The 24,013-nt window shown below is 54.6% G+C and overlaps 1 protein-coding gene and 1 long non-coding RNA gene across 9 annotated transcripts in view; one reads left to right on the top strand and one right to left on the bottom strand.

The window, feature by feature from the left end:
* The window catches only part of LOC116423040, a 30,282-nt gene extending 17,972 nt beyond the window's left edge, over window positions 1-12,310 (top strand). Inside the window, exons 3-5 of one of the 2 annotated variants that reach the window (XR_004233525.1) lie at window positions 7,559-7,775; window positions 8,253-8,412; window positions 11,646-12,310. This is a non-coding gene — a long non-coding RNA (uncharacterized LOC116423040). The remainder of the gene's footprint in view (window positions 1-7,558; window positions 7,776-8,252; window positions 8,413-11,645) is intronic. The other variant, XR_004233526.1, reaches the window with a different exon arrangement.
* The window catches only part of ZC3H4 (zinc finger CCCH-type containing 4), a 52,773-nt gene that overhangs the window by 8,252 nt on the left and 20,508 nt on the right, over window positions 1-24,013 (bottom strand). For 2 of the 7 annotated variants that reach the window (XM_031963832.1, XM_031963829.1), the window contains exons 11-14: window positions 19,961-20,325; window positions 19,413-19,816; window positions 17,852-18,103; window positions 14,327-17,213 (exon numbers count right to left, since the gene is read on the bottom strand). In XM_031963832.1, the coding sequence (XP_031819692.1) occupies window positions 15,694-17,213; window positions 17,852-18,103; window positions 19,413-19,816; window positions 19,961-20,325 (2,541 nt within the window). In that variant the 3' untranslated portion in view covers window positions 14,327-15,693. Of the gene's footprint in view, window positions 1-2,392; window positions 3,312-6,449; window positions 6,507-14,326; window positions 17,214-17,851; window positions 18,104-19,412; window positions 19,817-19,960; window positions 20,326-24,013 lie in introns of those variants that run through there. The other 5 variants (XM_031963834.1, XM_031963833.1, XM_031963836.1 and 2 more) reach the window with 5 other exon arrangements.

The following is a 24,013-nucleotide window of genomic DNA, read 5'->3' as shown; positions in this document are numbered from 1 at the left end:
AAATTGTGTTTGGTCATTAGAGAGCCAAGGAGGCTGCTAAGATTGGAAATGTTTAAATGTCCACCATGGGATTAGAGAGACTGGAAATTGAAGCTGTCTAATTTTGTCTGAATGGAAGAACAAGACTTTTAATGTGATGAGTTGATATAATGCTAGATTAAGGACTGATCAATGGACAGAGATCTGCATGGGGAGTGAAAACGGACCACGTTTGAGATTTTATTATCATGGGAAACCCCTGAGGAGCCTAGCAGCTGCTCAGAGATTTAGCATCTCATCACCCCGAGGCACTGCTCACTGTGGGATGAGGCAGACAGTACCTTGAACTTGGGTTTTCCCGAGCTCAAGGTTAGCTTTCTACTGGACAGCCATGGGTGGACATCTTCATAGATACATATTTAGGGAGTGACACGTCCCAGTGTGGACCTCATCATCACAGGGGAGGGGATGACTCACTCTGACAAGGACAGACCTTAACCACTCTATTACTCGATAGATTTGCCCAAGACTCCCTCCAGCTGAAGTTATTTGCCTTCTGTGGGAAGCTGGAATGGGGAAGATTTGCTTTTTCAAAACCCACTTTCCAGCACTTATGGTGTGACTAGGAGCCCTTAATTAGCCCTCCAGACCTAGTTTTCCCCTCTATAAAATGGAGTTATTAGTATCTGTTCTATCAACTACACAGGGTTGTGAGGAACCATCTAAGAAGTAAGTAAATCCCTCAGTAAACCTTGATGCACAATGTTAGTGATGGTTGCTAGCAACAGTTCTACAGGGATATAAAGTGCTATATCTACATGATATAGAAAGCAATGCCATAATTACAAATCAGTAAATCCGAGACCATACATGTGGGTTCACCACATCCTGTACAATTTAGCCAGAATCATTAATTACTGCAGCTGAGAGAAAAGAAAACCAACTGGGGAGCAAACTGTGAGGGAGGAAGCTCTCCCAAGTTAGCTGGGCTGGCCTGTGAACCAGAGATAACAGAATCTACCTCCCGGCTGGTCCTGGGAGATTTCCTGGACGGGAGGCCCAACTGCCTTGAGATAGGATAGGCTCTCCACCCCCCAGGGAGGCTGTAGAAGGGGGGCTTTGGAGCATTACTGGTAACAGAATTCCTAATTCCATTTCAATGCTCTTGGTCCAAGAAGTCCTGAACTGAGAAAAACTTCTGGGAGGAGGTATTTGTGGCAAAGGGTAGACTGTTAACTGGAGATGCTGGCTTGGGCCCAATGTGGACAAGTAAGAGGATGAGAAAAGGGGGTAGAGTGGAGCCTTGTGTCAAAGCCAACAAGCATTAAACACCTACTGTGTACTGGGCTAAACATTGAGCCTACAAAGGCAAAAACAGTCCCTGTCCTTTGGTTCTCCCTGAAAATCACCTCAAGGAAGGTGAGCCCGAGTGAGCTCGGCAAAAGGCAGAACCGTCCTGGAGTTGGGCTTTCAATCCAGTCCTGCCAACAGCCGACTCCTCTGTACTAGGTCAGCTATGTCGTGGGGCAAGGGGAGTCTGAGGGTCGTTGTGTTGGTGGAGGCTGGCCGGGTGACCTCTGGGAAGTGAGCCCCAAGCTCCTGTCCAACATGGAGCCCAGCCCAAGCTCCTCTCTGGATAGCAGACTGGGGAGTCCCAGAGCACCACACATTTTGTGTCTATCTGCCCTCTGCAGCCTCTGGCCACAAGCGCCTTTCCTCTGGGGCCAGGGAAGCCAATAGCTGGCTGGGCCTGCGTTCAAATCCAACCTGAGGCGCTGTTTGCCTCAGTTTTCTCATCTGGAAGATGGGGATCATACTGTTACATGCTCAGCACAGAGCCTGCATAGAGTAAGCACTGTCTGTATGTGTGCACAGACACACACATTGATGTTTGGGGGTCATGTAGTTAGTGGTGTCCGGTGTTTCCTGGTTTTGCCTTTTTCTTTTCCAGCTCATTTTACAGATGAGAATGTTGAGGCAAACGGGGTGAGGTGATTTGGCCAGAATCACCCAACTAGTGTCTGAGGTGGATATGAACCCAGGCCCAGCCCTCCCCTAGCCGCCCTTTATAAAGATTAGCGCTTTATTATTATCTTATTGTTCTCCTCTGCTTTTGCCTGGGCTCTCACAGAGCTCTCTGACCTGAACTGTCTGCAAATCACTGGAACCGAAGACATATTTGTGAACTCTAGCTAAATGGCAGGGAGGGGCAAGGTGGGGGGTCAGACTCAGGCCTGGGGGAGGGGGCCCTCTCTGCCCCCACACAAACCCTCGGAGCTCTGAGGCAGCCTCCGGCCCCTCACAGCCCCCTCGCAGGTGGCCCGGAGACGGCCTCAGACACTGAGCAAGGGGGCGCCGCGGGTGCTCCCCAACGGGGACGACAGTGCTTCTATGGCCTATCCGGAGGGCAAGTGATATGATTCCATGCAATTCCATTCAATCAGCGTTTATTAGGCAGCTACCTCGGCCGGACACTGGGTGAAGCCGGGGGGACGCGGGGGTTACAAAGACAAAAATGGAAGAGTTCATGCCCTCAAGGAGCTTCCATTGTGGGGCAGGGAGGGGAGCTACAACTAGCCATGGTCCGGTCTGTAATACAAAGTATAAAGAGCATAAATACAAAGTGATGGGGGGGAGGGGAGAGGAAATCAGGAGCAGCTTCCTGGAGGAGGAGACGCTTGAGTTGAGCCTTGAATAGATGTGAAGATTCCAGGAGGTGAAGATGAGGAGGGAGAGGGTGGGGGGGCCAGGCAGAGCAAAGGCAAAGTGGGAGGAGGGAGAATGGCGTGCCCAGGAAGGACCAGGAAGCCAGCCCGGGTTGTGGCGGGAATACGGAAGGGGAAAGTGTAGACGCTGCCCCAGGGGCCGTGGGCCCACTTCAGCAATGTCCAAGGGGCCGCTGTGTGGGAGGTGGGCTCTAGGGGACACCCCGGAAGCAGGGAGGAGTGGCTACTGCAGGGGTCCCGGGGGGGGGGCCACAGGGGCAACCCTCTGAAAGCGGCTATGGAGCCGAGAGCACCAAGGTCTGCATGTGGGGGCTCAGGAGAAGCAGGTTTGGGAGGACTCCAAGGCTGAAAGGCTGGGGTTCTGGAGGACAGTGAGCAACAGGAGGGAGCTGGGGGAGGGACGGGCCCAGGGGGGATGGGACAAGTCGAGATGACGACCAGCAGCCACAGATGGACTTGGGACTGAGGCTCAAGAGACAGGGGAGGGGGGTCATCTTCAGAGAGATGAGAAGAGGATCCCGGGGGGGGGGTAGCCCATGGGGAGGGGCCGCAGTGAGACAGGTTGGAAGCAGGAGGAAGGGTCCAGGAGGAGGGGGTGGTCAACAGCTGCAGAGAGGGCAAGAAGGGGGACAAGTATTATTCAAGGTCTGTGAAATCTGGCCCTAGCCTCCCCTCTTCCACAGCAGGGGCCTCCCCCCTTTGCTTTAAGGCCTATTGCTGGACCCCACCCCCATCCTCCCCCACCTCGTCCCTGCCCTGAGGCCGGCCTTGTCTCCCAAGAATTCCACTGCCAGCTGCAAAGAGAACTTGCAAGTCTACTCCCACCCCATTTGACAGATGAGGAAACTGAGGCTGGCCCAGGACCACACATCTAGAACGTAGCTAGAATTTCCAGAACGGCTAGAATGGTGCTTCATAATGAAATACTGAGACAAACATTTCTACAGGGGAGCCATTTCCCCGGAGAGGCCTCGGATCCCCATCTGAAAGATGAACCGGACCTGCCCAAGGCGTCTCAATAGAAGTAGAACACAGGTCCATTTGTCAAACCACCGGCCTCTGTCCTGGTGGGGTCTGAGCCTTAGCTCAGGGTTCCCAAAATCCCCTGGGGCAGGGCCACCTGAGGAGAAGCAGCCCCCAATTGCAACTCTCCTCTCCCTCAGCCTTGCCCCCATGACTCAAGGCTCCTGACGCCCCCCTCCCTACCCTGGGAGAACCTCCTGTCAGTGCTGGAGAAATGGGGTTCAGCTTCCGGGCATCCCACCTCCCTTCCCCCATCCCATGAACCTAACTCAGGAAATGGGAAGACGTTGGATAGTTCAGCTTCTGCCCTTCCTTTGGGTTGTGAGCCTGGGTCCCGGGAAGGAGGAGCACCGCCCCCACCCCGTCCTATGGATGCTACCCAGGCCTGGAGAAGGGGACCCTCCTGCATTTATCCTTCTCTCCTGGAAGCCCACCAAAGGCCCAAGGCCTCACGAGCAGGACCTGACCTGCTCCTTGGGAAGCCCCCACAGGGCTCCTGTCGCTGTCCCCCAAGACTCTCAACAGTGTGGCCTAGCGGAGAGAAGGCTGGGTCGATGGTGGGGAGTCCCCGTCCTGTCATGGCCTAGCTGAGCGGGTTCCTCTGTGGGCCTGTTTCTTCATCTGTTAAGAGGAGTGCTGATGTCTTCTGATGGGGAAGAAAGGGGGGCGATGGGGAGGGGGCGTCAGAGAAGACGGGCACCGAGTCAGTCTCAGACACTTCCAGGCTGCGGTGGGGACCCATCTGGAAGGCACTCTGCAAGCCTCCAAGCGCTATCTGAAGGCTGCTGGGTCTGGAACCCCGGCGAGCCAAAGTCCCGCAGGCCTACCGGGACCCCAGAGCACAGGCTTTGGACTCCCCGGGCTGCCCAAGAACGGGCGCTCTCTTCCTGAAGGGAAATTCCCAAGGCCAGGGGCCTTGCTGGCGGCTCTTGGCCCACAGGGAGCCGGGAGCGAGGGGGGCGGCGGGGAGCTATCTCCCATTCAGAGAACAAAGAGGAAGGCAGGGTGGGAGCAAATGGGTAGGGAAAACTTGAGGATGGGGGGTCTCGGTCTGCAATTTCACAGTCTTTGAAAACTCCAGTATGGAAAGACCCTCTCAGGGCAGCTCCCATTTGGGCTATGTGGCCTTTACTAAGAATCATGGGAGAGACCAGCCCCCAAATCCCAGTTTAGCCCCTTGACTCCCTATGGAGCTTTCACAACTCTCTGGACCTCAGTTTCCTCATCCATTGAATGGGGTGGTTGGACTAGGAACCTTCTGGCGCTTAATCTTCCATCTATCAAGCATCACCTCCCCTTCTTTCCCCGCCCCCCATATTTGGTCAGGTGCCCTTTTGCCCATGAGCCTTTCTTCTCCAGACTAAATGCCCCCGGTTCCGTCAAATGGTGGTTCTGTCCCACCCAGCATCACTTGCATGTCTCTTGGTAGCCCAGCCCAGCCCCCAAAGCCCGGTACGCTCAGCCAGCCACTCACCCTCCTCCCTCTAACTCTTCACCATCCGTGTTCTCAACAGCCGGGGTCAAACCTCCCAAGTCCTTTCCAATCTATAAGGTCGTTTATTCCTCCCCACCCGGGGCTTGGGACCTCCTTTCTCCATCTGCACATCGCAACCCTGCCCTCAGGAGGAGACTAGCCTGGGTAGCCTTCGAAGGAGAGAGCCCGGACGCCAGCCCGGGGTGTCCAAACCTGCCCCACAGATACCCCGGATTCCCTGGCTCCCTGCAGGAACTCCCCCCACGCCAATCCTTGGGGTTGCCCAGTATCTTTCTCTTCCCCAAACTTGCCTAAATGATTGCTTTGCCTTGATGCCCTCACACCATATTTATGTCTCCAGTTTGATTTCTCTGTGAAACTCTAAGCTGGGGCCCAGCAAGGGCTTGGCCAGAGCTGGCTCTTGTGGGTCAGGGTCCTCCTTCCCAGCTCCCTAAGGAGGAGCCTCTCCAAGGCAGACCTGCCTCCCTCCCCAACTTCTCCCAGGAAGCCACCCCGGAGAAGAAGCAGGTTAATAAGCTGGGGACAAAGGGCAGCCAGGACAGGGAGGAGCAGAAAAGCAGTGGGGGCATCCCAGAGCCTCGGGCCCCACCCGGGCTATCCCACAGCTGGACACCATGCAGCATTCAGCCAGCCTTTTCGGGGAAGCCCTTCAGGCTGGGAGAGCTCCCTGCCTGCCAAGGCAGCCCCTTCCCCTCACTGGGAGGGAGCACTCCCATACACGAAGCCCAAGTCATCCGGCCCCTTTGCAATAACCCCGACCCTCTCCTGCCCCCGCTAATCCCCATCCTGTGCTTCTTCCCTAACAGTTCATCTGCCTTCCAAGGTAAACGTCCCCAACTCCTTCTGCCAGTCTCCACCAGGCTGCTCATGTTCTCTGGACTCACTTCCAGCTGGCTCATCAGCGTCTCCTTCAAGAACCAAAGACGAGCAGGGGGCTCGCTGAGGGGCGATAGGGGGGAGGACACTGAGGGGCAACTGGGGGGATAGGACGCTGAGGGATTGTCCTCTCCCTGGCGATACCACTGCCACCCCAAGACTCATCTATTCCAGGGGGACCAGGGAACGGGAGCCAAGCCCGCCCCAGCTGCCTTCCCGCACACGTCGCCTTCCCCAGGCCAATTCCACGGCACTGTCTTCCCTCAAACCCTGACTCAAAGGGAGATGTGTGCCCAGCCCCAGGGGGAGAAAGGCGTGGAGGGCACAGTCTGGGTTCGCATCTCGCTTACCTCCGCTGGCTAGACATCCTTTCACCACAGACAGCTTCTCCTGGGGGAGAAGGGGACCTGTTGAAAAGGGGGAAAACCCAGAGCTGAAAGAGAAAAGTTAGACACATTACACCCAGCCCCGCAGGGAGAGGGGAGACCTGGGGCGTGGAAGCTCTGGCTGCGTTGGGCCTGTCCTAGGACCCTTCCCCTGGCCAGAAAACAAACCGCTTCCTCTACACAACTGCTCTGAAACTCCCGATAGACCCCTGTGTGTACCAGAAGGGGGGGCTGAGACAGGCCCCCCGAGATCAATAATCAGCAAGGCGAAGCCCAGGGAGGGGAGAGGAAACGGCAAAGCTGGAATTCGAACCCAGGACTTCTGGCCCAACCACTACACCGATTGCCCCCCATGAGACCCTGAGGCTCAGGGATAAGTAACCTGCTCCAGGTTCACAAGCCCAGTAGTATCCTTTGCAGTCAGACTTTCTAGTCTAGTAGGGGATGGAGAAGGCAGATAAACGAGTAACTACAGCACTAAGCGATAAGCCCATTAGCGAGGTGTTAACAAAAGTAGTGTTACATGAGGTTAGAGGGAAGGGGTCAGGAGGGAGATGGACTTTTAGGAGGAGGAGGCTCTCCCCGAGGTCCGTCCTGGAGACGTCTAAGCTTGTGCGAGCTCGGAGAAACGTCTTCCTCTCTGGGTACACAGCAGGTGGGTGGGACTAGACCTTTCTGAAGATTCCTTTTGGCTCTAAATCCTCCGGGCCCAGGGCTGACCATCTCGACCCTGAGGGCCAGGCCGGGATCCCTCTACCTTGTCCTTTTCTCCACTTCGTGAGGCTCTGGAGGGGGAGGTGGGGAGTGGGCTTCTGCTGGCAAGTCAGACAGGAGGAGGGGCAGAGAGGCCTTTTCACGCAGCGTGAGAGGAGGATCCGCAGACTACAGGACCACCAACATCCGAGGGCAGGCCCCGACGCTGCCGGGAAGAGCAGAGGAGCCATTGCCTCCGGGGCCCAGGAGTGGATGAGCACTTTGGGCTTTGCCAGAGAAGGGATCCTCATTCGGAGTGAGCCAGACTCCAGGGTCCAGCTTCCGTGACATGGATGTTTTTGTGTGTGTCCGATTCGTAGAGTTTGTCTGAGGGCACAAGATGTCCAGATGCTCAGGTGGATCGTCAGTGCACCTACTACGCACCAAGCCCTGTGCTAAGGTCCACTAAATGCTCGACCTACAACACAATGGACCATCTACTCACGATGGCGGCAGATCCCTGAGCAGCAAACACCTGTGAAAGCGTCAGGAACAGATCCCACCCCAGCTCCAGGACCTCCTAGCCGTGGGACTGGGGTAAGTCCCTCCTTCTGAGCCTCAGTTCCTGCATCTGCCGCTTGGGGATCACAACTACCGTGGCCCCAAGCTTGCAAGATTACAGGGAGGACCAAGACAGGACATGTAGATAAAACATTCTACAAACCTTAACGGGCCATAAAAATGTCAGCTGCTGTTTGTTACCGTTACCAGGGGCTCCAACCAAGGCTTGGTTCTGCCTCCGATGTACTACATGACTCTGTCAAACAGGGCAGCTGAGTTGACTCAATGCAAGACCTTGGGCCCGGCCTTTCCCTCCATGATTCTCAAGAAAATAATATAGAGCATGTTGCTTAAAGCTAGCCATGCCCGTCATCCCTGAGATATGGTCATCCTCTCTGCCAACCATTCCCAAATTCTGCCCTCCTTATGATGGGCTCCTATACCAGGTCTCTGGGCTACAGCCCTTCCTTGCTCCCCACTAGAAAATTGCTCCAAGTTTTGTTTCTCTGACAGAGCTCCAGAGATGGCGGTTCTAGACTGGGTCTTCAGGAGCTTCAAAGGCCTTTCCCACTCCTGCCTCAGGATCAGGAAGCCCAGAGATGGCCCTAGATGCAGTGGGAGACCTGTGAGTACAGCCTCAGGCAAACTCAGACCACATGAAGGATCCCACCAGGTAGGAATGTTCTCATTGTCACAGGGCCAACAAGGGGAAACACAGGACGTGTCTCCCTGGGCCAGACACCCCACGGTCCTGGCTTCCCTGGACGCCTAATGGCCATAATGTGGCTCTGACCAATTAAAAGGGACCTCAGGGCTCATTCACTGCCAAATGGCGGCCATCTCCATGGCTTTCGCTTGGAAGGGGGAGCCCCAACTTCCCAAAGGGTGGCCATCTCCATGGCCTTCACTTGGAAGGGAGTGCCTCCATGGTCTTTGCTTGGAAGGGGGTGCCCCAACTTCCCAAATGGTGGCCATCTCCATGGCCTTTGCTTGGAAGGGAGCTCCCCAACTTCCCAAATAGTGGCCATCTCCACAGCCTTCGCTTGGAAGGGGACGCCCCAACTTCCTAAATGGCATTCTCAATTTCTGGATGGCTCTTTGAGATAGAAAACTTTTCCTCAAAACCCACAACTGACTGCTCCTTAGAAACTCATACTCCAAGTTAAGAACTCTTGAGACCAGGAAGAAGTCCACAGGACAACCCGTTTTCTCAATATCCCGAAGATCTTGTCCTGGGATCCTCCTCCATGCTGCTCACCCTTTTCTAAGACTATTCCACTCTGCCAATGGCTTCCTTAGGTACCTAGAACTCAGCAGAGTTAAGCCAAGGCCAACTGGAACAGAACCATCATTGGCTCCTTTGCTCTGGAAGCCACTTGTGAATCTCTCAATGCAACCTGGGACACATTAACCCTTCTGGTTGCCGCTGGACATTACTGACTCGTGGAAGGTGGGGTTCACTAAGACCGACCTCCGTGCTTTTTTCATAAAAAATGTGGGCACATCTCTTGCATCTTGTACTTGAGGATTTGGAAAAACTCAGCTGTAAAACTTTATATTCAGATCACTTCCTTCCTCCTGGGTTCAGTGTGCTGTTCTAGCCGGGCCAACGAACACATGGAACAAGGACGAACTGGGGGGATCCCTAGGGAATCCCTGGGGAATCCCTGGGGCCCTCCGATGCCTTGGGCTCGGTCACTTGCCAAAGCCCCAACACCGTGGTGCCGTCCGGCTCTTCCACAGGCCCAGTAGCCCTGCCCAGAGAGAGAAGGCTAGCGCCCTTGTGTCGAGGAAGTCACACCGGCTCCTTTGTGGTCGCTGCTTCCCTTCTTAGATGACAGCCAAGGTCCCTTGAACAAAACGTTCTAGCACCTTGCCAGCATTCTACGCCAGACTCAGCAGAACACAGTTTTGCAGACTCCACGTGATGCCTTATGAGAGAATCAGGACACATCTGCCTTCCTCTAGAGCTATAGCGGCTCTCCGCCTCCATGAACTTTCAAAAGATCACCAATGGCTCCTTTGCCGTCCAAGGCACCTGCCCGTGCTCTCAGGGCCCCAGATGGGCTTTTGTCCGGCTGGGGGGGGGCTTGACCAACGGCCTGTTACCCACTTCTGAGCTATCCTTCCTGGCAAAGGTCTTTCTCCAGCAGGCCAGTTTCCTTCCTTTTCCTCTCAGAGATCAGGCAGGTTTGGGGCCAAGCTGTGGAGTGAAATATTGTAAGGGCACAATCTGCAGCCCGCAAGTCGATGCACTGGGAAGAAAGATGGCCTCCCACAGCCTGAGCCTGCTCCCCTGCACTGCGGCCAGGAGGCCTTTCCTCAAGACAGAGTGGTTCCCTAGGCTTAGCGATGGAGTCCTCATCGGGCCTCCTGGTGCGCCCCTTGTCCTCCGAGGGCTGTTCCTTCCATCTGGAGCCCGAGGAGAGTAGGGGCAACTCATCCCCAGGTCCCTCTTGGCATATTCTCGGGGGTCTCGGGCATTCTAAGGGCCCCTAGGGGTAGATTTGGAGAACCCAAGTTCAAATCTCCGCTCGGCCACCTGCTGGCTAGTCGTAAGCCAGTCGTTTGATCTCCCGACAAGTGGAGAGAATGACCCCCTCCTTGTGGAGCCGTTGGGACAAAATGAGGTAAGATACCTCAAGTGCTTTGCACAATCGTAAAGCACTGTATTGCTCCTGGGCTGTGAAAAGGAACCAACCGGTGAGCAAGGACCCAACGCCCAGGGGGTGGATGACAGGGATGTACCAGTGGGAAAACAAAAGTTGGCTGGATAACAGAGACAGATGGGTTGGCCCCCGATCCGGGGTCCGAAGAACCTACTCCTCCCTCCAGGAGGACCACCCAGAAGGTCCCTTGCAGTGCCATCCCCCCGCTTTTCTCTGGATGGAGATCTCAGGAACATGAGCCGTGTTGGGGGAAGAACAGACCGTCTCCCCAGCAAAACCCTCAGAGGGACGTGGAATCACGTCTGTGCTAAAGGCTTCGCCTTCTGCCACAGGATAACTGCAGGCAAGAGGGAAGCTAAGGGGGCCCAAACCCCGTCACCAGCAAGGGGCCTTGGCTGCCCCAGAAGGGCACAGAGAGCCAGTTGGCAGCCAGGTCCGAGGGGGGCCCGGCTACTGCCTCCTGAGAAAGGTGAGCCGGTGCTGACCGAGGGCCTAGAACCTCCTCTCTCCATGGAGAGGAGAAGAGAAACTCACCCCAACTTGGGCGGGGGGGGGGGGGGAATGTCAGCCCCATTGTAAAGATGAGGAAAGTGAGCTGAAGAAGAGAGATGCCCGGGCCTAAGCCTTGCCAGCCGAGATGACACAGCAAGATGACACAGTGAGATGACTCAGAGCTCCTGACTCACTTCCTTTCACATGTTCCTCTTTTCTTTTTGTTTTTTGCTTATTTTGCTGTCTTATTTTCCTAGGGTCCTAAGGTCAAATACTCACCTAGGTGGGTGAATGATTTGGCAGGGGTGACAAGGCCTTGTTCTTGGGGACATCCTAGTCAAGGTTCTAAAGGGCCGGCAGTTATGGGGTTTTTCAGGAGATACCTTTGGACAAGAGCAGGGGGGAGCTGGGAGTACAAGTGGAGCTGTTAAGTGGGAGCGCCCACTCCGAGCTCCCCCAGTGCATGCCCTCTGCCCCAGGCCTTGGGAAGTCCCTCCTCCAAGCCCTACAGGGACTTCTATCTGCCTTTGGGGACTCCAGGAAGGCCGAGCTCCCTTTGGGCCTGGGCCACCGTCCCAGCCCGCCTCTGCCCGCCACCCTTTCCCAGGAAGTTTGGCCCCTGGCTTGTCTGCCTTAGGAGAGCCTGGGGCTCCGAGCCAGAGAAGCCCTTAACTAGATGGGGGACCTCTCTGGGGGTCCATTCCCTTGGCTGTTAGAATGATCAGAAACTCTTCCCCTCTGATAGGTGAGCGTCTGCTGAAGCCCATGAAGAACCATCTCATGTCTGTTTTATTCATGAGGAGAGGAGACAGGAAAAGATGAATGTTTTCTTCTCTGCTCAAGTTCACGGCCCGCCTCCTGCCGTCTCCCCGGGGCCCTAACTCCTGCCCTGGATGACCTTTGGGGCCCCACAAGCCTCCCTAGTGGCTGGTCCCTCACCACCGGGCCCTCCTCCCTCCCTTGAGGCCCTATTTCTTTCCCCAAACTCCTGGGTCGTGGGGGAGGCGAGGCTGGTGCTTTCTGTCTGGTTTCCCGGCCTCGGAAACAACACAAGGGCAAAATGGCTGGAAGCATGATACTGACACGGGAGCCTAGGGGCCCAGAGAGACTCCTGAGGCAGGAGTGACTGGAGGCAGGACGGTCCCGCGGGAGGACAAGCGACAACAGATGGACGGCTGCGGTGTTGCCCTGGGACCGGCCCGGGTGCAGAAAAGGACCAAGGTCCCGGGGGGCTGAAGAGAAGAGGAGGAGAATCAGAGAAGGCCAAGGGAGGGAGGAAGAACCCCCTGCAGCAACATCATGGATTCGCCGAGGATCTGCGCCTGCTCGGGAAGAGCTCCATTTTCTAATTTAATTTATTCAGTTTTAAATTAAAGTTCCCCAGGGTTAGCTTGCCTCCCTGGCCCTGTGGCAGCTGTCTCCCTTTGTGGTCCCCAAAGAGAATGGCTTCTTCCCATCCCACAGGCTTCCTCCTTCACCCCCACCCCACAGCAGGCTTTCTAAATCATGATGTCATCCAGTCCATCCCTTTCCTTCTCCAGAGAAGCAAACTGAAGTCCCAGGTCACTGAGATGCAAAGAAACAAGCTGGGATTTACAGGCCAGGCTCGCGCCCAAGGGTATGCTCCAAGCCCTACAAAGGGCCCCATCAGTGCTGACCCTGTGCCTCAGAGGAAGGCCCCAGGGCCTTCCCCAGACCCGGTTCCTGACCCCCACAGAGCTGCCCTCTGGGGCATGATGGGACCTGAAGAGGGAAGAGGGAGCTGCCTGCAGAGAGGGGGTCCAAGAAGCCTCCCAGATGGCCAGGAACGGGACGGAAGGGGAGGGTTCCGAGGGGCTCGGGATGTGCTGAGTCAGGGATCACCCATTTGCGGGCTCAGGAGCTGGAGGGGGCCGGGCACAGCTGCCCCCTTCAAGAAAAGGAGGGTGTTCACAGCTGGGTGAAGAATGGAGTGGAGGGCACCACGGAACACCGCAATCCGATGGGGGGAGCAGCCGGGAGGGCTGGAGCTGGCAGGATGCCCCCGTGATGCCAAAATGACTCCAAGGATGACGGAAGAGCTAGGCCCAAGAAACTTCTGACTCTGAGAAAGCCGACGAACTCGCCGGAGATGGATGTCGGGCCAAGGAGCTGCCGGCCGCGGGGGCCGAGCGGGCATCGGATCACATGAGGCCCTTGACAGAGGTTGGGGCTCCTTGCCACCACAGAAGCATCCCCTGCCCAGAAGGGGAGATTGCAAAGCCCAAGGTAAATGTGGCCCAAAAGAACAGGGCAATGGATTCCTGAGCCAGACGAGAGGTGCTATCAAAGCCTCTGAGGCAAGGGGATGCCCATCACGGCAGGAGGGGGCTGCCCAGGAAGGCAGGAAGGGGCTGCCCAGGAAGCAGAGTCCAGAGGGAGCAGCTCCTTGGCTTCCATTCTTGCTGGTTCCTCTTGCCCACTTTCCTTGGGAAGCAGATGGGTGAGCTACTAAGACCACACGGTAGCGAGTCCATAGGATTCTTCTAGAGCGACTGGACCCGCGTGTTGGAGAGAAGGATCGAGCGCCCCTCGGAATGCCAAGGAATCCGCAGATTGAGTGACAACAGTGGCTGTCACCAAAGGACCCAAGAGCAGCCATCTGTCCCATTCACAAGAGAGGGAGGGCGGACGGGACTCTACAGATCTTCTCAAGAGATGGCCTGATGAGCCAAAGAACTACAAGAAGGGACAGATGCGGTTGTCCTGACACCCAGAGCCCCGAAGAGGGAACCAAGGCCCAGGGAGGGGCCAGAGTCGGCCCGAGCCTAGCTTCCTGCCCTCCCGACCGCAGGCTCATTGGGGATTAGAATAATCCCTCAAACTCCGGGCCTTTACGACAGCGTCGCACCAGGAGCGCCAAGGCGCCCGAGGGCCGGCAGACGGGGCCACCACGCTCGCACCTCGGCCCCGCGGCGCCTTTCTGGGGAGCGTGCTCCCCGCGCCACCATCCCAGGGAGCGAGTGCTGACTAGCGGGGTGGGCGGCCTGTCTCATGCTCTGAATCCTGCGGAAAATGAACACCAGCAGCAAGGGACCAGATCGCTTTAAAATAACTGCATCCTTTAATGGCAGTAATACAATTATTGGAGATGAAGGGACCACAGGGGAAAGGCGCGAATGACATTTCCTGGAAGACAGATGTGGGATACAAAAAAGGGCGGGGGAGGGGGGTGGACTGCAGGAGAGCCATGCGACCATAATTGTAAAAATACAGTGCGGTATATACAGATTGGCATCAACGTCAACTCTGAAATAGTATTTACACTTTTATTACAATCTTAGTTAGAGAACGATTTGTCCTTAAAAGCTCTAGCCTGATGGGAAAAACTATGGACGAATCAGAGCTCTGGGGGGTTCTGATCCCATTTCTAGGTCCTTTAAAAAATTATTTCATTTTAGTTTTACAAAAAAAAAAAAAAAAAAAATCTCAACAAAAAACACCGTATCTTGCATATTTTACAAACACCCCGGGACCTGGCCCTCCGGGGGCAGGGGGCGATCTCGGTCCTGATCATGTCCCGGGCCCCCTCAAACACCTGATCGGCAGCAGCCCCACGCCCTGCCCGGCCCCCAAGGGGCACGACTGAGCCCGAGAAGCTGCCGCCGCCGCCAGGGAAGGCAGTTTCTACATTATTTATGGAACGGGAGGGGGTGGGCAAAAGGAAGGGGCCAGAGAACAGGAAGAGAATATGCAAAAAGTCCACGTTAAAAAGACCATGTTTAGCCTCGTTGGGGGTCCTGGGGAGGAGCGTACAGGACAGCTTCTGGATTAAAAACCGTGCCCGAGTTTCTCAAATGTTCAAACTCAAATTTCCCTCGAGCAGTGAAGCCGGGGCAGGCCACACGGGGGTCTCCCGGGGCCTGGCCTGTTCTCGGCAGGGCTGCCCGGTTGTAGCTAGCATCCCCCCCCCACCCCCTCCTCCCAGGACAGAGAGGTCCGAGGCCCCTGGAGCAGGCCTGCCCCACAGCCTGCTTTTTCCCGGGCCCCCCGGGTCCTACCTGCACTGATTATGTGTCTGTGGATCACTCTTATAAGCCCCAAACCCGCCAGGGTTTAAAAGGTATGAAACGGAAGCATGACCAAAGTAAAAACCTTCTCGAGACTGAACGGTTTGTCGGCACTAAGGAAGTGGGAACGAGGAGGGGGAGTGGAGGGTCTGGCCCGGCCGGGCCTTGGGACAGGCTGAGCTGACCTCTGCACAAGGGGGTAGGGGAGGAAGGGGGAGCAGAGAGGCCCCACCCCCGCCTTGCCAACCTGGCCCCCTCACCAGAGGACCCCAACGGGCATGGAGTTACTCGCCCTGGGCCGGCCCGGTCCCGGTTCCCGGGGGACTGCTGACTCCCCAAGATTCCCCCCACCCCAGCCGGTGTACCCGGGCTCTGAAAACAGGACAGCGATGGACAGAGGAGCTTTGGGGCCTCATACACACGGAAAGGAACAGAGCACAGGACGGCCACACAACTAGACCCAAAGTGGCCCCGAGACCCGTGGCGCCACGGGGCCCAAGATGCACTTGGAAGGAATCTGGGCAGGAGACTTTGATTGTTCAATTAAAAAAGACATTTTCTTGGAGATAGCCTGTGAGTCATACAGCACTGACCAGAACCAAAGATTTTTATATACAATTTATAGGAACCAAAAAATAAAAAACCCCGAGCCCGCTCCCCCCACCCCACCCCACCCCTCTTCCCCCTCCCCTGACATTCCCAACACTGAATGTGGCCATGACGTACAATCACAGGGCGGGGGCGGGGGGCGGGTCCAGGTTAATACTACTGGCAGAAAGGGGATGCAGTGGGGTCAAAGCCTTTAAAAACATCTTTGAGGGACCCGGCATCCTGCTCGCTCTCTCGGGAGGGGCTGTTGCCAGCGAAAGGGCTCCCAGAGCCAGCCTTGGACGCCTGCTTCACGGTCCCAAACAGGGTGGGCACAGGCAGGTTGTGGAGGCCAGGCTGGGGGGCCCCCTCCTGGGAGGGTGTGGCTGAGGGGGCGGTGGCAGGGGTCGGGGTTGCCTTGGGGCGCGGCCGATTATAACTGTTGTACCTGTCCGTGGCCGCGGGCTCCGAGCCCGCCTTGCCCGCCTCCGGCTGTTCCAAGGCCGACTTGCGGATGAACAGGGGCTCTTTGGCCTTGGCCGCTGAGCTTTTGCCGTTGCCGTCGGGACCCTTGGGCTGAGCCCCCCCTTCGGGGGCTGGCTCGGCCACTTTGTTGCCAGAGTTCGGAGTCCTCGGGTCATAGAGGCTGATGCCGCTGAGCACGCTGCTCTGCCCGCCGCCGCCGCCCTGGCCGACCCCCCCGGCCGCCAGGACCCGCGGGTCGTAAGGGGCGATGGCTGGAGGCGAGGCCTCCCCGGAGGAAGCGGGGGCTGGCGCGGCGACCTCAGGAGTGCTGGGCTTGGGGGCACGGGACGAGGCAGCGTCCCCGGGTTTTTGCAGCCGGGGGTCGGCGGGGGCTTTCCGCACCCGGGGGTCGCTGGGCTTATCGCTCGGACTGGGCGCTGAGGGGCTGGACGCATTGACGGTCTTGAGGATTCGAGAGAGCAACTCAAAGTCGGGCAGGTTGGCAGCAGAGGCAGTGGGAGCAGCGCTGGGGTCCGAGGGGGCCACCCCCCGCTGCCGGGGATCTGAGGGCCCAGCGGCAGGGGGCCGGTGGAGGCGGGGATCGAGGGCGGGCAGAGATTGCAGGGCGGCGGGGAGAGAGCTTGCAGAGTCTTGTTTGGGGATGGGGACCGGGATGAGGTCTTCAGGGTTCCAAAGCACAGTGCGAGCAAAGCTGGGCTTGTTCAGGGTCACATCCTTCTTGATGTGGCTGAACTGCTGTAGCTGTAACCTGGGATCCCGCAAGGGGGTCCCCGGCACGGCGTCCAGAGGAATGGTCACCGCTTTCTCCCTCAGAGCCCTCTCCCCTTCTTCTTCTTCGGGTGGCCCAGACCCCTTCCCCACATTGGTACACGCCGGACCCGGATGGAGTCCGTCGGGCTTGGAGGTGGCGGCGGGGCGGGCTAGCCGAGGGTCCGAGGGCCCCGAATCCCCAGAGCCCGAAGAGCCGGGAGCATCGGTGTGACGAGAGAGCCTTGGGTCCCTGGCGAGGCGCGGGTCGGCGGGTCTGCCCCCGGCGGCGGGCCCCTTCTGGAGGCGGGGATCGCCCACGGCAGGCAGGGGTCCCCCGCCGCCCAACTCCCCGCCAGGCACTGGGGGCCGACTGGAGGTCTGCTGTCGCAGGGTTTTGAGGATGGAGGTGACGCTGCTTCCCCCGTCATCCTCGTCACTCGAGTACCAGTTGCCAGTGTCACCTGCGAGAGAAGGACAGACGTCAGCAAGCGGCCGTGGCCGACGCGCAGCCAATGGGCCAGTCCCTACCATAGCCGTCCCCCCCTGCCAAGGTAACGAGTGTGAGAGGCAGAACGAGGTCCGTGCAGTCCATGAAGTCAAGGGCAAAGAGCCATCCAGAGCCTGCGGCCTGTCTCTGGGCGCCTACTCTGGGAAACGTGTCATGCTCCCTCCTGGGCTACTGGGAGCGAGGGTGCGGGAGCCGAGAGAGGAAGGCGCACGGTACGTGCCGGGCTCCGGGCCCGAGGAGGGGCTCCGGCCCTCTCCGTCTCCCCCATCCCGACGGAGGGCCGAGGCGCCCGGGACAAAGAGCAGTGGTCTGTCACCCGGGCATCCTGCTCTGTGGAGCCTACATCACACCGAGGCCTTCACTGAGTCTCAGGGCACCGGGGGCTACGACTCAACTGCGCACCGTACAATCTGTGTGAAAGCACCAGGCTCTCGGCCCCCATCGCTGGCTCCGGCCACACTGCCTGCGGCCACGCCGCCCGGGCCCGGCCACGTGAAGGTGCGCCGCGCAGGCCACCTCCCTGTGGCCCGGGACCCTTGGCCGGAGCCCCGAGGGCCCGGACTCTGGGGCCAGGGGCACAAACACACTTGCCTTCCTCATTCTCTCGCTCCTGCTTGCTGCTCTCAGCTAGCCTCCTTGCCCTTTCTTCTTCCTGCTGCTTCTGCTGGATGCGCAGGTATAAGGCCCTCTGGGCAGAGGGGAGGAAGTCAGGGACACTGGTGGCGGGCTGCTGTCTCCCAGGGGGCCCTGCTTCGAGGAAGCCATCAGGCTCCAGGGGCTGCTCTGGGAAAACGTGCTCTCCTGCCTCGCCTTCCATCTCCTCATAATGTCCATAGTCCTCTGCTGGGGGGAATAACCACGGGGCGAAGTATTAATCTTTGGGAGGCGGGGAGGACTCGTATTCCTCGAGGGAGTACCCTCGCCAGGGAGACCACGGCCCCACTGAAGGAGGCCCTGGGGAAGTCGGTGGGAACGCCAAAGCCATTCCTGCCCGGGGACTCCCCACCCGAGAACTTCCAAGGAGACAGAATCCTTGGGCCTTTCTCCCCCTACTCTTGACCGGAGGGAGTCTGCTACCTCACACGGTGTAAGGAAAGCACCAGTGGGGAGGGGGACCAGACCACAGGGTATCCCTTGGTGGGGCATCCCCTTAACTCTGACTGTCCAAGAGCAGGTTGCAGCAGAGAGGAGCAGCCGGGACTACTTGGGGCTAAGGGACCGATGGCCACATCAGCACGACGGAAGGAGCGCCATGACACTGGCTTCAGAGATCACTGAGTGAGAGCGTCCCTATGCCCTCTCCTCTGCAGGCAGAGAAAGAAAGGTCTCTGCCTTTGGGGTTCACTCTGAATTGAGAAATCATTTGGGGAATGTAAAAGCAGATTCTTTTTCTACTTGTGGAATAAACTGCCCAAGAAAGGAAGAAGGCCATGGCTCCTTCACACCGCTGCCTGGGACCCTGGGCCCAGGACTGGGCGTTCAGCTCCGTGCTTAATAAATGCTGAGAGACTCTGGCTTCTCAGAAATAACATATAGTGCATGTTTCAAACCTCAAATACACACGCGTAACACGCGCGCCAAGAATTCTATCTCTGTTGTGCAAGGAAAGCGCTGAGAACAAGCAGATTGTTTTTGCTAAAGAAAACAGATGAGACGCCTGTTTTGGGGGGGGAGGGGGGGGGTGGCTGCCGCCCTACTCAGTGTGACAAAACCACCTGTGGTCGACGTGCCGAGGCGGCCCGAATCTAGGGGGTGAATTAACTAAACCCTCGTTCGTCTGCAGAAGGAAGGGCGCAAGAGGGGCGGCCCACATACCAAGTCCACAGCGCCCAGTGGGCGTCAACCATCAAGCCAACAAGAGAGAACTTCCCTGACAGGAGACGAGACAAGGAAGAGAAAAGGAAGCAGAGCCCAGAGGCCGCAGGCACAAAGCCCGAAGCGATGCCCAAAAGGGGGCAGGATGCCGCTGCTAGCTTCCAGACTAAGTTACTACAAAACCTGCGAGGAGATCGCGAGCGAAAGGCTTTGGCCGGAGTGGCCGTCAGAGAGATCGGAGAGATCACGGCCAGAAAAAGGCTCCCTTGCCGATGATTTAAACCAAACGAATCCTCCCTGCAGGTCTGCCCAGCCCCTATCCCAGCAAGGCACCTACCTGCCTCCCCCATTAGTCCCGGGTCCATCTCCATGCCCTCCTGCTGCTGGTAAAAGTTTTCATAGAAGTTCTGGGCTGGCGGAACAGGGGGCATCATTCCGGAATGTGGGGAGTCTCCAGGACCATAGGGCATCATTGGTGGGCCTCCGGGACCCATGGGGGGGCCAGGATTCATCCCAGGGCCCATCGGCATGTCCGGGTGCATATCCGGGTGCATATCCGGGTGCATGTCGGGGTGCATGTCGGGGTGCATGTCGGGGTGCATATCTGGGTGCATGTCAGGGTGCATGTCCGGGTGCATTGGTCCTGGCATGGGCCCGGGAGGTCCCATGTTGGGCCCGGGACCCATTGGCCCAGGGGGCCCCCCAGGCCCAGGGAATCTGGGGGGAGGTGGAGCAGGATGTCTAAAAGAAAACAGAAAATGGGATTTTGACTCCATTAACTTCCTGTGCCATCTTCCTGTGTGGTGTGAGACTATCTAAGGAGCCAACCCCCCACCCCCTCCAGCGCTCCCTCGCCCAACGGCCAGCCCCCCGCCCGGCACTCACCTCACCCCCAGCTTCTCGGCCAGCTGTCCCGTGGGCCGAACCACAATCTCAAAGAGCGAGGGGATCTTCTTGTTGTACATGTCCTGTTGCTGCTGAAGCTGCTGGGGAGAGAGGGGCTCGTGCGCTGGCATGGGCATGGGCATCTGGGGGGGCCCGGGAGGTGGGGGCGGGGGTGGTGGCGGGGGGCCTCCAGGCATGGGCCTGCCATTGGGAGACGTGGGAGCCGGGGGCACGGGGGGCCGCGGGGGGGTGGGCAAGAGGCCGACTCCTGGCGGAGGCTTGGGCAGAGGGTTGATGCCTTGCTTTTTCAGCTCTTCCACTTCCTTCTCATCTTCCGCTCCTGCTTCTGCATCGTCAGCCAACATCTAACAAGGGGAGAGGAGACCGAGAGTGAGGGCGGGCCTGCCGGGCGGAGCTGGTGCCTTTCATGGGGTGGTTCTCCAGGTCAAAGCAGCAGGCAAGAAGCTGGGGCAGCCCCCACCCATCCGAAACCACTCATGTGCCGGGGCCCCAGGGCCAGGCCAGTCTGGCCTGCTTCTCTTGCACCAAACTATGCCCCGGAGGTCTCCTCTGGCCAGGGGCCTCCAAGCAGCAAGGACCAAGCGCCTGTCGTGGGCCAGGGGCAAAGCCAACTGTCCCTGCCTTGGGAAACAACACTCTTGGACACAAAATACACCCACGGGAAAAACTGTGAGCAGAAAGCACCAGCAGCTTAAGGGAGAGGGTCGGGGACACCTGACACCCAAACCCCGAGGAGGGGGCTGCCACTGAGGCCCAAACATGAGAGCTGAAACAATCCCTTCAGAGAAGTTGCAAGATATCAAATAATGCCACATAAATCACCAGCGTTTCTCTATGTTACCAACAAAACCAAACCCAAGAGACTGGAAGAGAAGAACTCGTTTAATAAACTCAAAATGTATCCAATACTACTTACAAGTCTACCTGCCAAGAGTCCCACAAGAACTACCATGATACAACTACAAAAATGCTCTTCACAAATATCTGGGGAAATAGTAACTGTAGAAGGGTAAACCGAGCTAGAAAAAGTAACCATAGTAACTAGTCAATTTCCTTATTCAGTGCCAAGCCAATCAAACCACCAAAGGACTAAATAACTTGGAAAAAAAATAACAAAATTTATGTAGAGAAACAAAAGTCAAGAAACTTAAGGGAAATTAAAAAAACAAAAAACATGGGACAAAAGAGACCCTAGAGAGACTACAAAGCGGTAACCACCAAAACAACTGGGTCCTGTCTGAAAAACCAAAGTCAATCAGTGGAACAGCTTAGGGACAGAAAATACAGAAGCAAGCAAAATGAGAAGCCTTTGGCTTGATTAAAAAATAATTATTATTGCCATAGATTAGAATAAATAATCGGATGGTAAATAACATTACCTTATCCTATCCTAATAGCATCCTAACGTTTTAAACCCAAAGATTCCAGCTAAGGGGTTGCAATTTGAGAAAAAACTGTTGCAAACTGGACAGTAATTTAACAAAAAGTAGGTATAAACCAACATCTCCAACTACATACCAAGAGAAGCTCAAACAGGTAGGTACATGACTTAGCAATAAAGGGGTGACATCATAAACAAAGCAAAGAAAAAATTTACCTTTCAGATTCATGGAGAGGAAAAAGGTTAATGAAAAAATAAGGATGGAGGAAATCACAAATTAAGTAAGTAAAATGGATAATACTGACTACAAAATTTAAAAGTTCTCCACAAACAAAACCAATGTAGCTAAAATTAGAAGGGCAGCAGGGACCTATGAAAAAAATCTTTGCAATAAGTTTCTCCAATAAAGAGCTCATAAGGAAAATAAATAAGGAATGCTTCAAATTTAGAAGAACCATTCCCTAATTGATAAATAAAGTACAAGGGTAAGCATTTTCCTAAGGAAGAAATCCATACTACTTATAGGCAAATAAAAAATAAAAAAATCCAAATCACAAAATGGAGAAACTTGAATAAAAGCAACTATATGGTTCCATCTCACCTCCATCAAATTGCCCAAAGATGACATTAAAGAAGAAAAAGACAAATGCTGGAAGGACTGTAGGAAAACAAGCGTATTAATTCTACTTTTGCCATGGGGTCAAATGAACTCATTTGGTCAATGTCAAAGTGACCAAAATCCCAGCATCCCAGGGTTGGTAAAAGTGTGATTTGGTGCAGCCTTTCTGGAAAGTAATTTGAAATTATATCCAAGAAATTATTAAACTACGCATACCCTCTGACCCAACAGTAGCACTAACTGACCTACACCTCAGAGATCAAAGAATAAAGGACACATACAGGCAAAAATATTTAGGGCAGGTAGTTTTCTTTTCTTTTCTTTTTTTTAATAATGTTACAGAACTGGAAAATAAGATGATGTCTATCAACTATAAATGGCTAAAGCAAATTGGAACATATGAATGTAATGAAATTTTTTTATAAGGAGACATAATAAAAGGAAATACTTTCAAGGGAAACTACGAAGATTTTAACTAAGAGAACAATACATACAATAACAATAGGTGTAAAGAAAATTTGAAAACACTTAAGCATTCTAACCACAATTCCGGGGGACCTATGATAAAGAAAGACTGCTGCCCCCTTCTCTCCCTTTGAAAAGAAGGGAAAGGACAAAAAGGCTTTAGACTGAGACATATATTTTTTGGACTTGGCCAAATTGGGAATTTGTTTTGTTTGCCTATTCATATTTGTTACAAGGGTTCCTTTTTCCTTTTTTTTCCCCCAAAGGGGAAGGGAGATAGAAAAAATAGAAAATATTTTTAATTTAATCAATGACATTCATTTTTTTTTTTAAATGCCAAGATTTGAAAAGTTTTTTGATGTGGTGAACAAGGAACAACTAAAGAATACGTAATGATTCTGAGGTTGTACGTTTAAGTGACTTAAGGATGGTAGTGGCCTCAGTCAGAAAGAGGGAAGTTCAGGACATGGGAAGATTTGGGGAGAAAATTAGTAAGTTCTGTTTCAGAAATACTGAATCTGAAATGCCCAATAACCAAATGCTACAGCAGAATTGGAGCTCAGTAGCAGATTTAAAAGTGATAGCCTCTGAAAAGGGCCGTTAAGGAAGAGAAGGGTTTTGCAGGCAAATGTACACAGAGAGGAAGATTTCAGGAAAAAGGGAACATACATAAAGGCATGAAAAAAGCTAAGACTGTGCAGTGTTTCTGCAAACAATAAATGCTGATTACATGAACAGGCCAGTATTACTCTTGGTTGTAGTTGAGGCATAAAAGGCTTGCCTCTCAGTTGCCTCTTTTTAATTAAAATTTCCTTTTAAATTCCAAAGGACCTAAGATGCTAATGAATATAGACTGAAGCATACTCATTTTTTAAACTATCTTTATTTTTATACCTTTATTTTTGTTTTCTTTTGTAACTTGCCTAATATAAAGATATGTTTTCAGGACTTCACACAAATATAATCAATATCAAACTGCTTGCCTTCTCAAGAAGGGAAGTGAGGAAGAAAGAATTTGGAACTCAAACTTTTAGAAAAGGATTGTTAAATGTTTTTTACATTATTTAAATTTAAAATATTCTTTTAAATAACAACTAAGTTTATTTTTCCTCTTTTGAAGATTATCCTGCTGACATTAAAGATGGTATTTGGCTGAGTTTTCTAATAGAGCAGGGTATTTTAAAAAATAAAATAAACTTTTTGCCAATCATATCCACAAAGAGATCTATGGAGACTGAATGTCTATCAAAGTATAGTATTTCCACCTTTTTGTTTGTTTTTCTTTCTCATATATGTTTAAAAGGATTGCACTATATCCTTTAATCCAGCAAGTATTTCTACCAGGTCGGTATGTGGAAGAGATCATAAAAAAGGGAATGGGACCCACATGTGCAAAAGTGTTTGTGGCAGCCCTTTTTGTAGTGGCAAGGAACTGGAAACTAAGTGGATGCCCATCAGCTGGAGAACAGCTAAACAAATTATGGTACATGAATATAATGGAACATCATTGTTCTATAAGAAACAATCAGCAGGATGATTTCAGAGAGATCTGGAGATTTACATAAAC

Source organism: Sarcophilus harrisii, chromosome 3, assembly GCF_902635505.1.
Source record: "Sarcophilus harrisii chromosome 3, mSarHar1.11, whole genome shotgun sequence".
Taxonomy (NCBI): Eukaryota; Metazoa; Chordata; class Mammalia; order Dasyuromorphia; family Dasyuridae; genus Sarcophilus; species Sarcophilus harrisii.
This window is presented reverse-complemented; position numbering and strand designations above follow the sequence as displayed.